Below are 16,155 nucleotides of genomic sequence, written 5' to 3'. Positions count from 1 at the left end.
TTTCGCCCCATTCAAAATAAAACAATTACAAAAATAAAATATACATATATTTGGTATCGCTGCGTTCAGAATCGCCCAATCTATCAAGCTATAAAAAGAATTAACCCGATCGGTTAACGGCGTAGTGAAAAAAAAAAGTTAAAATTGCCAGAATTAAGTTTTTTTGGTCACCTCAACATTGCATTAAAATGCAATAATGGGCGATCAAAAGATCGTATCCATAGCAAAATAGTATCATCATTAAGAAAATCAGCTCGGCACGCAAAATAAAAGCCCTCACCCAGCCCCAGATCATGAAAATTGAAGATGGTACGGGTCTTGGAATATGACACTTTTTTTTTCTTTTTTTAAGAAACTTTGTTTTTCATTTAAATGGTGAAAAAAATACAATCTATACAAGTTTAGTATCTTTGAACTCGTAATGACCTGAAGAATCACAATGGAAGGTCAGTTTTAGCATTTGGTGAACAAGGTAAAAAAAAATCCAAAAAACAGTGGTAGAATAGCTTTTTTTTTGCAATTTCACCGCACCTGGAATTTTTTCCCCGGTTTTTGAGTACACAACACTGTAAAACCAATGGTGTCGTTCAAAAGTACAACTTGTCCTGCAAAAAACAAGCCCTCACATGGCCATATTGACAGAAAAATAAATAAGTTATGGCTCTGGAAAGAAGGGGAGCAAAGAATAGAAACACAAAAACAAAAAAAGGCTGTGGCGTGAAGGGGTTAATATGAAGTTGCCTCTTTTTTAAGGTATCAAATGTAATTGGACAATTCTCAAAAGCTCTTTAATGGGATGCCTGGATATTCTCTCATTAATCCATCATCATTTAAGCAGCTAAAAGGTCTGGAGCCGATTCCAGCTGTGGAATTTGCATTTGGAAATTGTTGCTGTGAACCCACAACATGAGGTCAAAGGAGCTTTCAATAGAAAAGAAACAGGCCTTCAGTAGGCTGAAAAAAGCCTTAAGAGATATAGCAGAAATGTTGGAGTGACCACATCAACAGTTTGGTACATTCTGCAAAAAAAAGAGCACATTGGTGAGTTTGGAAACTCAAAAAGGTCTGGACGTCTTCAGAAGACAACGGTGGTGGATGATAGCAGAATCCTTTCCATGGTGAAGAAAAAAAACCTTCACAACATCCACCCAAGTGAAGAACACTCTCAAGGAAGTAGGTGTTTCAATATAAGTTTACCACGGAGAGTAGACTTCATGAGTGCAAATAGAAACTTTGACAAAAAATTCTAAAGAAGCCACAAAGTTCTGAAAAAGCATTCTTAGGACAGATAAAAATAAGATCAACCTGTACCAGAATGATGGGAAGAAGAAAGTATGGAGAAAACTTGGAACGGCTCATGATCCAAAGAACAGCACATCCTCTGTAACACATAGTGGAGGCAGTGTGATGACATGGGCATGTATGACTATCAATGGCGCTGGGTCACTAGACAGAAGCAGCCTGATGAGTTCAGAAGTGTACAGGACGATACTTTCTGCTCAGATTCAACCAAATGCAGCAAAGTTGATTGGATGCGCTCAACAGGACAGATGAAAATCACCCAAAGTATACTGTGAAAGCAACCCAAGAGTTTTTTTAAAACAAAAGAGGGGAATATTCTGCAATGGCCGAGTCTATCACCAGATCTCAACCCCATCGAGCAGCATTCCACATGCTTAAGGCAAAGTTACGGAAGAAAGACCCACAAATAAGAAACAAATGAAGTCAGCTGCAGTGAAAGCGTGGCCAAGCATCACAAATGAGGAAACCCGGTGTTTGGTGACTTCCATGGCTTCCAGACCTCAGGCCGTCATTACCTGAAAAGAATTCTCCACAAAGTTTTAAAAATGAGCACTTTATTTATTTATGGTAAAGTTAAATTTGTCCAATTACTTTTGAGCCCCTTTGTAGAAAAATAGCTGCAATTCCTAAACATTTCACAGGGTAGTTTTGTTCAACCCCTTTCATTAAATCTGAAAGTCTACACTTCAATTTCATCTCCAACAGTGGTCTGCAGAGCCGAAATTACGAAAATGTGTCACTGTCCAAATATTTCTGGACCTAACTATATCTTCCTCTCCTCTGTAATGATTACATGCCAGTATCTAGACCAGTGATTCCCAACATTTCTTACCGTGTGAGCCAGATTCAACACCATCACAGTACTAACACCTAGAACATGGTATCAAGACAACCAAAGCTTCCGCACAAAGAAGCACAACAAATATTGTGCTCCCTCCCTTATAGGCACCACACTTACATCCAGGAGTGCCCACTTTACTCACATTCAGTACCCTTACACCAAGCATACTCACCACACTATGGCATCCTGGTAGTATTATCATATCTGCACTTACCATATACCTGCCTGTCTCATGTAATGATGACGTCAGTCTCTAGTCATATACCTTCTGTAATAATGACATGCCGGTCTCTAGTCATATACCTTCTGTAATAATGACATGTCCTAGTCATATACCTTCTGTAATGACGACATGTCCTAGTCATATACCTTCTGTAATGACGACATGTCCTAGTCACATACCTTCTGTAATAGTGACATGTCGGTCTCTAGCCATATACCTTCTGTAATAATGACATGTCCTAGTCATATACCTTCTGTAATAATGACATGCCGGTCTCTAGTCATATATCTTCTGTAATAATGACATGTCCTAGCCATATACCTTCTGTAATAATGACATGTCGGTCTCTAGCCATATACCTTCTGTAATAATGACATGTCCTAGTCATATACCTTCTGTAATAATGACATGCCGGTCTCTAGTCATATACCTTCTGTAATAATGACATGTCCTAGCCATATACATTCTGTAATAATGACATGCCGGTCTCTAGCCATATACCTTCTGTAATAATGACATGTCCTAGTCATATACCTTCTGTAATAATGACATGCCGGTCTCTAGTCATATATCTTCTGTAATAGTGACATGTCCTAGCCATATACATTCTGTAATAATGACATGCCGGTCTCTAGCCATATACCTTCTGTAATAATGACATGTCCTAGTCATATACCTTCTGTAATAATGACATGCCGGTCTCTAGTCATATACCTTCTGTAATAATGACATGTCCTAGCCATATACATTCTGTAATAATGACATGCCGGTCTCTAGCCATATACCTTCTGTAATAATGACATGTCCTAGTCATATATCTTCTGTAATAATGACATGCCGGTCTCTAGTCATATACCTTCTGTAATAATGACATGTCCTAGTCATATACCTTCTGTAATAATGACATGCCGGTCTCTAGCCATATACCTTCTGTAATAATGACATGTCCTAGTCATATACCTTCTGTAATAATGACATGCCGGTCTCTAGCCATATACCTTCTGTAATAATGACATGCCGGTCTCTAGCCATATACCTTCTGTAATGACGACATGCTGGTTTCTAGTCATATGCCTTGCTGTAATGATGACATGCCGGTCTCTAGTCATATATCTTCTGTAATAATGACATGTCCTAGTCATATACCTTCTGTAATAATGACATGTCGGTCTCTAGCCATATACCTTCTGTAATAATGACATGTCCTAGTCATATACCTTCTGTAATAATGACATGCCGGTCTCTAGCCATATACCTTCTGTAATAGTGACATGCCGGTCTCTAGCCATATACCTTCCGTAATAATGACATGCCGGTCTCTAGTCATATATCTTCTGTAATAATGACATGTCCTAGCCATATACCTTCTGTAATAATGACATGTCGGTCTCTAGCCATATACCTTCTGTAATAATGACATGTCCTAGTCATATACCTTCTGTAATAATGACATGCCGGTCTCTAGTCATATATCTTCTGTAATAATGACATGTCCTAGCCATATACCTTCTGTAATAATGACATGTCGGTCTCTAGCCATATACCTTCTGTAATAATGACATGTCCTAGTCATATACCTTCTGTAATAATGACATGCCGGTCTCTAGTCATATACCTTCTGTAATAGTGACATGTCCTAGCCATATACATTCTGTAATAATGACATGCCGGTCTCTAGCCATATACCTTCTGTAATAATGACATGTCCTAGTCATATACCTTCTGTAATAATGACATGCCGGTCTCTAGTCATATACCTTCTGTAATAATGACATGTCCTAGCCATATACATTCTGTAATAATGACATGCCGGTCTCTAGCCATATACCTTCTGTAATAATGACATGTCCTAGTCATATATCTTCTGTAATAATGACATGCCGGTCTCTAGTCATATACCTTCTGTAATAATGACATGTCCTAGTCATATACCTTCTGTAATAATGACATGCCGGTCTCTAGCCATATACCTTCTGTAATAATGACATGTCCTAGTCATATACCTTCTGTAATAATGACATGCCGGTCTCTAGCCATATACCTTCTGTAATAATGACATGCCGGTCTCTAGTCATATACCTTCTGTAATAATGACATGTCCTAGTCATATACCTTCCGTAATGATGACATGCCGGTCTCTAGTCATATACCTTCTGTAATAATGACATGCCGGTCTCTAGTCATATACCTTCTGTAATAATGACATGCCGATCTCTAGCCATATACCTTCTGTAATAATGACATGCCGGTCTCTAGCCATATACCTTCTGTAATAATGACATGCCGGTCTCTAGCCATATACATTCTGTAATAATGACATGCCGGTCTCTAGCCATATACCTTCTGTAATAATGACATGTCCTAGTCATATATCTTCTGTAATAATGACATGCCGGTCTCTAGTCATATACCTTCTGTAATAATGACATGTCCTAGCCATATACATTCTGTAATAATGACATGCCGGTCTCTAGCCATATACCTTCTGTAATAATGACATGTCCTAGTCATATATCTTCTGTAATAATGACATGCCGGTCTCTAGTCATATACCTTCTGTAATAATGACATGTCCTAGTCATATACCTTCTGTAATAATGACATGCCGGTCTCTAGCCATATACCTTCTGTAATAATGACATGTCCTAGTCATATACCTTCTGTAATAATGACATGCCGGTCTCTAGCCATATACCTTCTGTAATAATGACATGCCGGTCTCTAGTCATATACCTTCTGTAATAATGACATGTCCTAGTCATATACCTTCCGTAATGATGACATGCCGGTCTCTAGTCATATACCTTCTGTAATAATGACATGCCGGTCTCTAGTCATATACCTTCTGTAATAATGACATGCCGGTCTCTAGCCATATACCTTCTGTAATAATGACATGCCGGTCTCTAGCCATATACCTTCTGTAATAATGACATGCCGGTCTCTAGCCATATACATTCTGTAATAATGACATGCCGGTCTCTAGCCATATACCTTCTGTAATAATGACATGTCCTAGTCATATATCTTCTGTAATAATGACATGCCGGTCTCTAGTCATATACCTTCTGTAATAATGACATGTCCTAGTCATATACCTTCTGTAATAATGACATGCCGGTCTCTAGCCATATACCTTCTGTAATAATGACATGTCCTAGTCATATACCTTCCGTAATGATGACATGCCGGTCTCTAGTCATATACCTTCTGTAATAATGACATGCCGGTCTCTAGTCATATACCTTCTGTAATAATGACATGTCCTAGTCATATACCTTCTGTAATAATGACATGCCGGTCTCTAGCCATATACCTTCTGTAATAATGACATGTCCTAGTCATATACCTTCTGTAATAATGACATGCCGGTCTCTAGCCATATACCTTCTGTAATAATGACATGCCGGTCTCTAGTCATATACCTTCTGTAATAATGACATGTCCTAGTCATATACCTTCCGTAATGATGACATGCCGGTCTCTAGTCATATACCTTCTGTAATAATGACATGCCGGTCTCTAGTCATATACCTTCTGTAATAATGACATGCCGGTCTCTAGCCATATACCTTCTGTAATAATGACATGCCGGTCTCTAGCCATATACCTTCTGTAATGACGACGTCCTAGTCATATACCTTCTGTAATAATGACATGCAGGTCTCTAGCCATATACCTTCTGTAATAGTGACATGCCGGTCTCTAGCCATATACCTTCCGTAATAATGACATGCCGGTCTCTAGTCATATATCTTCTGTAATAATGACATGTCCTAGCCATATACCTTCTGTAATAATGACATGTCGGTCTCTAGCCATATACCTTCTGTAATAATGACATGTCCTAGTCATATACCTTCTGTAATAATGACATGCCGGTCTCTAGTCATATACCTTCTGTAATAATGACATGCCGGTCTCTAGCCATATACCTTCTGTAATAATGACATGCCGGTCTCTAGCCATATACCTTCTGTAATAATGACATGTCCTAGTCATATATCTTCTGTAATAATGACATGCCGGTCTCTAGTCATATACCTTCTGTAATAATGACATGTCCTAGTCATATACCTTCTGTAATAATGACATGCCGGTCTCTAGCCATATACCTTCTGTAATAATGACATGCCGGTCTCTAGCCATATACCTTCTGTAATAATGACATGCCGGTCTCTAGCCATATACATTCTGTAATAATGACATGCCGGTCTCTAGCCATATACCTTCTGTAATAATGACATGTCCTAGTCATATACCTTCTGTAATAATGACATGCCGGTCTCTAGCCATATACCTTCTGTAATAATGACATGTCCTAGTCATATACCTTCTGTAATAATGACATGCCGGTCTCTAGCCATATACCTTCTGTAATAATGACATGCCGGTCTCTAGTCATATACCTTCTGTAATAATGACATGTCCTAGTCATATACCTTCCGTAATGATGACATGCCGGTCTCTAGTCATATACCTTCTGTAATAATGACATGCCGGTCTCTAGTCATATACCTTCTGTAATAATGACATGCCGGTCTCTAGCCATATACCTTCTGTAATAATGACATGCCGGTCTCTAGCCATATACCTTCTGTAATGACGACGTCCTAGTCATATACCTTCTGTAATAATGACATGCAGGTCTCTAGCCATATACCTTCTGTAATAGTGACATGCCGGTCTCTAGCCATATACCTTCCGTAATAATGACATGCCGGTCTCTAGTCATATATCTTCTGTAATAATGACATGTCCTAGCCATATACCTTCTGTAATAATGACATGTCGGTCTCTAGCCATATACCTTCTGTAATAATGACATGTCCTAGTCATATACCTTCTGTAATAATGACATGCCGGTCTCTAGTCATATACCTTCTGTAATAGTGACATGTCCTAGTCATATACCTTCTGTAATAATGACATGCCGGTCTCTAGCCATATACCTTCTGTAATAATGACATGCCGGTCTCTAGTCATATACCTTCTGTAATAATGACATGTCCTAGCCATATACATTCTGTAATAATGACATGCCGGTCTCTAGCCATATACCTTCTGTAATAATGACATGTCCTAGTCATATATCTTCTGTAATAATGACATGCCGGTCTCTAGTCATATACCTTCTGTAATAATGACATGTCCTAGTCATATACCTTCTGTAATAATGACATGCCGGTCTCTAGCCATATACCTTCTGTAATAATGACATGTCCTAGTCATATACCTTCTGTAATAATGACATGCCGGTCTCTAGCCATATACCTTCTGTAATAATGACATGCCGGTCTCTAGTCATATACCTTCTGTAATAATGACATGTCCTAGTCATATACCTTCCGTAATGATGACATGCCGGTCTCTAGTCATATACCTTCTGTAATAATGACATGCCGGTCTCTAGCCATATACCTTCTGTAATGACGACGTCCTAGTCATATACCTTCTGTAATAATGACATGCAGGTCTCTAGCCATATACCTTCTGTAATGACGACATGCAGGTCTCTAGCCATATACCTTCTGTAATAATGACATGCCGGTCTCTAGCCATATACCTTCTGTAATAATGACATGCCGGTCTCTAGTCATATACCTTCTGTAATAACGACATGCCGGTCTCTAGCCATATACCTTCTGTAATAATGACATGTCCTAGTCATATACCTTCTGTAATAATGACATGCCGGTCTCTAGTCATATATCTTCTGTAATAATGACATGTCCTAGTCATATACCTTCTGTAATAATGACATGCCGGTCTCTAGCCATATACCTTCTGTAATAATGACATGCCGGTCTCTAGTCATATACCTTCTGTAATAATGACATGCAGGTCTCTAGCCATATACCTTCTGTAATAATGACATGCCGGTCTCTAGTCATATATCTTCTGTAATAATGACATGCCGGTCTCTAGTCATATACCTTCTGTAATAATGACATGCCGGTCTCTAGTCATATACCTTCTGTAATAATGACATGCCGGTCTCTAGTCATATATCTTCTGTAATAATGACATGTCCTAGTCATATACCTTCTGTAATAATGACATGCCGGTCTCTAGCCATATACCTTCTGTAATAATGACATGCCGGTCTCTAGTCATATACCTTCTGTAATAATGACATGCCGGTCTCTAGCCATATACCTTCTGTAATGACGACATGTCCTAGTCACATACCTTCTGTAATAATGACATGCAGGTCTATAGCCATATACCTTCTGTAATAGTGACATGCCGATCTCTAGCCATATACCTTCCGTAATAATGACATGTCGGTCTCTAGTCATATACCTTCTGTAATGACGACATGTCCTAGTCATATACCTTCCGTAATAATGACATGTCGGTCTCTAGTCATATACCTTCTGTAATGACGACATGTCCTAGTCACATACCTTCTGTAATAATGACATGCCGGTCTCTAGTCATATACCTTCTGTAATGACGACATGTCCTAGTCATATACCTTCCGTAATAATGACATGTCGGTCTCTAGTCATATACCTTCTGTAATGACGACATGTCCTAGTCATATACCTTCTGTAATAATGACATGCCGGTCTCTAGCCATATACCTTCTGTAATAATGACATGCCGGTCTCTAGTCATATACCTTCTGTAATAATGACATGCAGGTCTATAGCCATATACCTTCTGTAATGATGACATGTCCTAGTCACATACCTTCTGTAATAATGACATGCAGGTCTATAGCCATATACCTTCTGTAATAGTGACATGCCGATCTCTAGCCATATACCTTCCGTAATAATGACATGTCGGTCTCTAGTCATATACCTTCTGTAATGACGACATGTCCTAGTCATATACCTTCCGTAATAATGACATGTCGGTCTCTAGTCATATACCTTCTGTAATGACGACATGTCCTAGTCACATACCTTCTGTAATAATGACATGCAGGTCTATAGCCATATACCTTCTGTAATAATGACATGCCGGTCTCTAGTCATATACCTTCTGTAATAATGACATGTCCTAGTCATATACCTTCCGTAATGATGACATGCCGGTCTCTAGTCATATACCTTCTGTAATAATGACATGCCGGTCTCTAGTCATATACCTTCTGTAATAATGACATGCCGGTCTCTAGCCATATACCTTCTGTAATGACGACATGTCCTAGTCACATACCTTCTGTAATAATGACATGCAGGTCTATAGCCATATACCTTCTGTAATGATGACATGTCCTAGTCACATACCTTCTGTAATAATGACATGCAGGTCTATAGCCATATACCTTCTGTAATAGTGACATGCCGATCTCTAGCCATATACCTTCCGTAATAATGACATGTCGGTCTCTAGTCATATACCTTCTGTAATGACGACATGTCCTAGTCATATACCTTCTGTAATGACGACATGTCCTAGTCACATACCTTCTGTAATAATGACATGCCGGTCTCTAGCCATATACCTTCTGTAATAATGACATGCCGGTCTCTAGTCATATACCTTCTGTAATAATGACATGTCCTAGTCATATACCTTCCGTAATGATGACATGCCGGTCTCTAGTCACATACCTTCTGTAATAATGACATGCCGGTCTCTAGCCATATACCTTCTGTAATAATGACATGCCGGTCTCTAGTCATATACCTTCTGTAATAATGACATGTCCTAGTCATATACCTTCTGTAATAATGACATGCCGGTCTCTAGTCATATACCTTCTGTAATAATGACATGCCGGTCTCTAGCCATATACCTTCTGTAATAATGACATGCCGGTCTCTAGCCATATACCTTCTGTAATAATGACATGCCGGTCTCTAGCCATATACCTTCTGTAATGACGACGTCCTAGTCATATACCTTCTGTAATAATGACATGCAGGTCTCTAGCCATATACCTTCTGTAATAATGACATGCCGGTCTCTAGCCATATACCTTCTGTAATAATGACATGCCGGTCTCTAGTCATATACCTTCTGTAATAACGACATGCCGGTCTCTAGCCATATACCTTCTGTAATAATGACATGCCGGTCTCTAGTCATATACCTTCTGTAATAACGACATGCCGGTCTCTAGCCATATACCTTCTGTAATAATGACATGCCGGTCTCTAGTCATATATCTTCTGTAATAATGACATGTCCTAGTCATATACCTTCTGTAATAACGACATGCCGGTCTCTAGCCATATACCTTCTGTAATAATGACATGCCGGTCTCTAGCCATATACCTTCTGTAATAATGACATGCCGGTCTCTAGCCATATACCTTCTGTAATGACGAAATGTCCTAGTCACATACCTTCTGTAATAATGACATGCAGGTCTATAGCCATATACCTTCTGTAATGATGACATGTCCTAGTCACATACCTTCTGTAATAATGACATGCAGGTCTATAGCCATATACCTTCTGTAATAGTGACATGCCGATCTCTAGCCATATACCTTCCGTAATAATGACATGTCGGTCTCTAGTCATATACCTTCTGTAATGACGACATGTCCTAGTCATATACCTTCTGTAATGACGACATGTCCTAGTCACATACCTTCTGTAATAATGACATGCAGGTCTATAGCCATATACCTTCTGTAATAGTGACATGCCGATCTCTAGCCATATACCTTCCGTAATAATGACATGTCGGTCTCTAGTCATATACCTTCTGTAATAATGACATGCCGGTCTCTAGTCATATATCTTCTGTAATAATGACATGCCGGTCTCTAGTCATATATCTTCTGTAATAATGACATGTCCTAGTCATATACCTTCTGTAATAACGACATGCCGGTCTCTAGCCATATACCTTCTGTAATAATGACATGCCGGTCTCTAGCCATATACCTTCTGTAATGACGACATGTCCTAGTCACATACCTTCTGTAATAATGACATGCAGGTCTATAGCCATATACCTTCTGTAATGATGACATGCAGGTCTATAGCCATATACCTTCTGTAATGATGACATGTCCTAGTCACATACCTTCTGTAATAGTGACATGCAGGTCTATAGCCATATACCTTCTGTAATAGTGACATGCCGATCTCTAGCCATATACCTTCCGTAATAATGACATGTCGGTCTCTAGTCATATACCTTCTGTAATGACGACATGTCCTAGTCATATACCTTCTGTAATGACGACATGTCCTAGTCATATACCTTCTGTAATAATGACATGCAGGTCTATAGCCATATACCTTCTGTAATAGTGACATGCCGATCTCTAGCCATATACCTTCCGTAATAATGACATGTCGGTCTCTAGTCATATACCTTCTGTAATAATGACATGTCCTAGTCACATACCTTCTGTAATAATGACATGTCGGTCTCTAGCCATATACCTTCTGTAATGACGACGTCCTAGTCATATACCTTCTGTAATAATGACATGCAGGTCTCTAGTCATATACCTTCTGTAATGACGACATGCCGGTCTCTAGTCATATACCTTCTGTAATGACGACATGCCGGTCTCTAGCCATATACCTTCTGTAATGACGACATGTCCTAGTCATATACCTTCTGTAATGATGTCCTAGTCATACACCTTCTGTAATAATGACATGCAGGTCTATAGCCATATACCTTCTGTAATAATGACATGCCGGTCTCTAGCCATATACCTTCTGTAATGACGACATGTCCTAGTCACATACCTTCTGTAATAATGACATGCAGGTCTATAGCCATATACCTTCTGTAATGATGACATGCAGGTCTATAGCCATATACCTTCTGTAATGATGACATGTCCTAGTCACATACCTTCTGTAATAGTGACATGCAGGTCTATAGCCATATACCTTCTGTAATAGTGACATGCCGATCTCTAGCCATATACCTTCCGTAATAATGACATGTCGGTCTCTAGTCATATACCTTCTGTAATGACGACATGTCCTAGTCATATACCTTCTGTAATGATGACATGTCCTAGTCACATACCTTCTGTAATAATGACATGCAGGTCTATAGCCATATACCTTCTGTAATAGTGACATGCCGATCTCTAGCCATATACCTTCCGTAATAATGACATGTCGGTCTCTAGTCATATACCTTCTGTAATAATGACATGTCCTAGTCACATACCTTCTGTAATAATGACATGTCGGTCTCTAGCCATATACCTTCTGTAATGACGACGTCCTAGTCATATACCTTCTGTAATGATGACATGCCGGTCTCTAGTCATATACCTTCTGTAATGACGACATGCCGGTCTCTAGCCATATACCTTCTGTAATGACGACATGTCCTAGTCATATACCTTCTGTAATGATGTCCTAGTCATACACCTTCTGTAATAATGACATGTAGGTCTCTAGCCATATACCTTCTGTAATAATGACATGCCGGTCTCTAGCCATATACCTTCTGTAATAATGACATGCCGGTCTCTAGCCATATACCTTCTGTAATGACGACATGTCCTAGTCACATACCTTCTGTAATAATGACATGCAGGTCTATAGCCATATACCTTCTGTAATGATGACATGCAGGTCTATAGCCATATACCTTCTGTAATGATGACATGTCCTAGTCACATACCTTCTGTAATAGTGACATGCAGGTCTATAGCCATATACCTTCCGTAATGATGACATGCAGGTCTATAGCCATATACCTTCTGTAATGATGACATGTCCTAGTCACATACCTTCTGTAATAACGACATGCCGGTCTCTAGCCATATACCTTCCGTAATGATGACATGCCGGTCTCTAGCCATATACCTTCTGTAATAATGACATGCCGGTCTCTAGCCATATACCTTCTGTAATGACGACATGTCCTAGTCACATACCTTCTGTAATAATGACATGCAGGTCTATAGCCATATACCTTCTGTAATGATGACATGCAGGTCTATAGCCATATACCTTCTGTAATGATGACATGTCCTAGTCACATACCTTCTGTAATAGTGACATGCAGGTCTATAGCCATATACCTTCTGTAATAGTGACATGCCGATCTCTAGCCATATACCTTCCGTAATAATGACATGTCGGTCTCTAGTCATATACCTTCTGTAATGACATGTCCTAGTCATATACCTTCTGTAATGACGACATGTCCTAGTCACATACCTTCTGTAATAATGACATGCAGGTCTATAGCCATATACCTTCTGTAATAGTGACATGCCGATCTCTAGCCATATACCTTCCGTAATAATGACATGTCGGTCTCTAGTCATATACCTTCTGTAATAATGACATGTCCTAGTCACATACCTTCTGTAATAATGACATGTCGGTCTCTAGCCATATACCTTCTGTAATGACGACGTCCTAGTCATATACCTTCTGTAATAATGACATGCAGGTCTCTAGTCATATACCTTCTGTAATGACGACATGCCGGTTTCTAGTCATATACCTTCTGTAATGACGACATGCCGGTCTCTAGCCATATACCTTCTGTAATGACGACATGTCCTAGTCATATACCTTCTGTAATGATGTCCTAGTCATACACCTTCTGTAATAATGACATGTAGGTCTCTAGCCATATACCTTCTGTAATAATGACATGCCGGTCTCTAGCCATATTCCTTCTGTAATAATGACATGCCGGTCTCTAGTCATATACCTTCTGTAATGACGACATGTCCTAGTCACATACCTTCCGTAATGATGACATGCCGGTCTCTAGCCATATACCTTCTGTAATAATGACATGCCGGTCTCTAGCCATATACCTTCTGTAATAATGACATGCCGGTCTCTAGCCATATACCTTCTGTAATAATGACATGCCGGTCTTTAGCCATATACCTTCTGTAATGATGACATGCCGGTCTCTAGCCATATACCTTCTGTAATAATGACATGCCGGTCTCTAGCCATATACCTTCTGTAATAATGACATGCCGGTCTCTAGTCATATACCTTCTGTAATAATGACATGCCGGTCTCTAGCCATATACCTTCTGTAATGACGACATGTCCTAGTCATATACCTTCTGTAATGACGACATGTCCTAGTCATATACCTTCTGTAATAATGACATGCAGGTCTCTAGCCATATACCTTCTGTAATAATGACATGTCGGTCTCTAGTCATATACCTTCTGTAATGACGACATGTCCTAGTCATATACCTTCTGTAATAATGACATGCAGGTCTCTAGCCATATACCTTCTGTAATAATGACATGCCGGTCTCTAGCCATATACCTTCTGTAATAATGACATGTCCTAGTCATATACCTTCTTTAATAATGACATGCAGGTCTCTAGCCATATACCTTCTGTAATAATGACATGTCTGTCTCTAGTCATATACCTTCTGTAATGACAACACACGGTCTTCAGTCTTATACCTTCTGTAATGACAACATGCCGGTCTCTTGTCATATACCTTGCTGTCTTCTGTGCTTACCTGGATAGGTGCCGTACAATAAGCTCCAGCATTTCCCGGTGATTGTCTGGCAGTCTATACACCAAGCAATGAATGGCTCCAAGTCTGTAATCTAAATTCTCAGATTCTGTTTGATGAAATAATTTTGCATTTTTAGCACATTATGTGCATGGAAGGTAAAAACAAAAAAAGCCTGAAAATATTGTAATTCAATTAGAATAAATAGTAAATAATGAGGTATAAAACAGTTATTTTGTATTTACATTTATTGTGAAATCTCCAGATTTCATAACACACACTGCATGCATTATTAAATAGACCACCAAGACCTGATGAGGCTGGTGTACTAATTTGAAAAATTCAGATTGGAATGGCTATATAATGGTTTCAGATAGTTCATAGACTGAATCTGCGTGAGATTTTAGTACAAGCTGCAGCTGTCCAGTAAGGCTCGCTGAGCGGAGACTGAATACATTTGTACTCTTGACTTCAAACAATTCTTTAAAGTTTACTCATTTTGTTGTTAGGATGATGCAGTCATTTAGCGCAAAAGTCCAAGTGTATTCAGTCTGCACCCACCCAATCAGGCTATGTGGGCGAAAATTGAGTGTAAACTTAATAAAAGAACAATACAGTTATGCTGACATGGGCTTTTACAGTAAGTCCCACACCACATCAGGTCCCAGCCATCGATTTAATAAAGTACGGAGCTTGTTTTGTGATATACAGTGACAGATCAGTATTAACTCATCACTAAAGGTGACATGACCTCATTGTTTCATGGTGACGGTGTAAGATCTCCAGCAGATGAAGGATGTGAATTTACCAATGTGCCATGATCAGGTGCTCTCCATTGTGATTTATGTGACCAGGTAAGAAGTAACATCAGTAGATACAGTGAGAGATGACAACATGTAGGATGACGATACAGCATATATGACATACAGGTAACGGGCCGCTCATACACAGGACTATCTGCGTTGACTGATAGGACAGGCTCTTACTTGCAGAAGATACAAGATCCCGGTGCAGCTTGTACGTCATAACTGGCTCAGACAGATTCCTGCAACACAGAAAAGAAGTTTTAATCCAAACCCATGGCTGGATGCCCCGCTGGCCAGCCACATTGCCAGGGTCTTATAGTCTGTGCATCCAATGATCTTTTCTATCTTATTATGAAATCAATTAGCTTCCTAACAGCAGGCGTCACAGCCTGTCACAAAGCCATCGCTACTGAATCATTGTCTGTATGGAACAGTATCATTAGCTCTGTCAAAACTGCCTCCCATGCCGCCCCTCATCACTGAAGCCCATCATCACACAGGATATAAAAGGTGCAGGTATGTCCACGCCAGAGTCCATACACAGCGCTGTGACCAGGGCCTGAGCCC

General features: G+C 39.5%; 1 protein-coding gene across 7 annotated transcripts in view; it reads right to left on the bottom strand.

Annotated features, from left to right (window-relative positions):
• OPHN1 (oligophrenin 1) overlaps positions 1–16,155 on the bottom strand; it is a 192,235-nt gene that overhangs the window by 68,508 nt on the left and 107,572 nt on the right. For all 7 annotated transcript variants that reach the window (XM_073558335.1, XM_073558339.1, XM_073558338.1 and 4 more), the window contains 2 exons: positions 15,769–15,827; positions 14,786–14,891 (listed from right to left, as the gene is read on the bottom strand). In XM_073558335.1, the coding sequence (XP_073414436.1) occupies positions 14,786–14,891; positions 15,769–15,827 (165 nt within the window). The remainder of the gene's footprint in view (positions 1–14,785; positions 14,892–15,768; positions 15,828–16,155) is intronic.

This window comes from Dendrobates tinctorius, unplaced genomic scaffold (genome assembly GCF_039654945.1).
Source record: "Dendrobates tinctorius isolate UK_male_01 unplaced genomic scaffold, ASM3965494v1 ptg000013l, whole genome shotgun sequence".
In the NCBI taxonomy this organism is placed as follows: Eukaryota; Metazoa; Chordata; class Amphibia; order Anura; family Dendrobatidae; genus Dendrobates; species Dendrobates tinctorius.
Note: the sequence above shows the minus strand (reverse complement) of the source record. Positions and strands in the feature narration are given on the sequence as shown.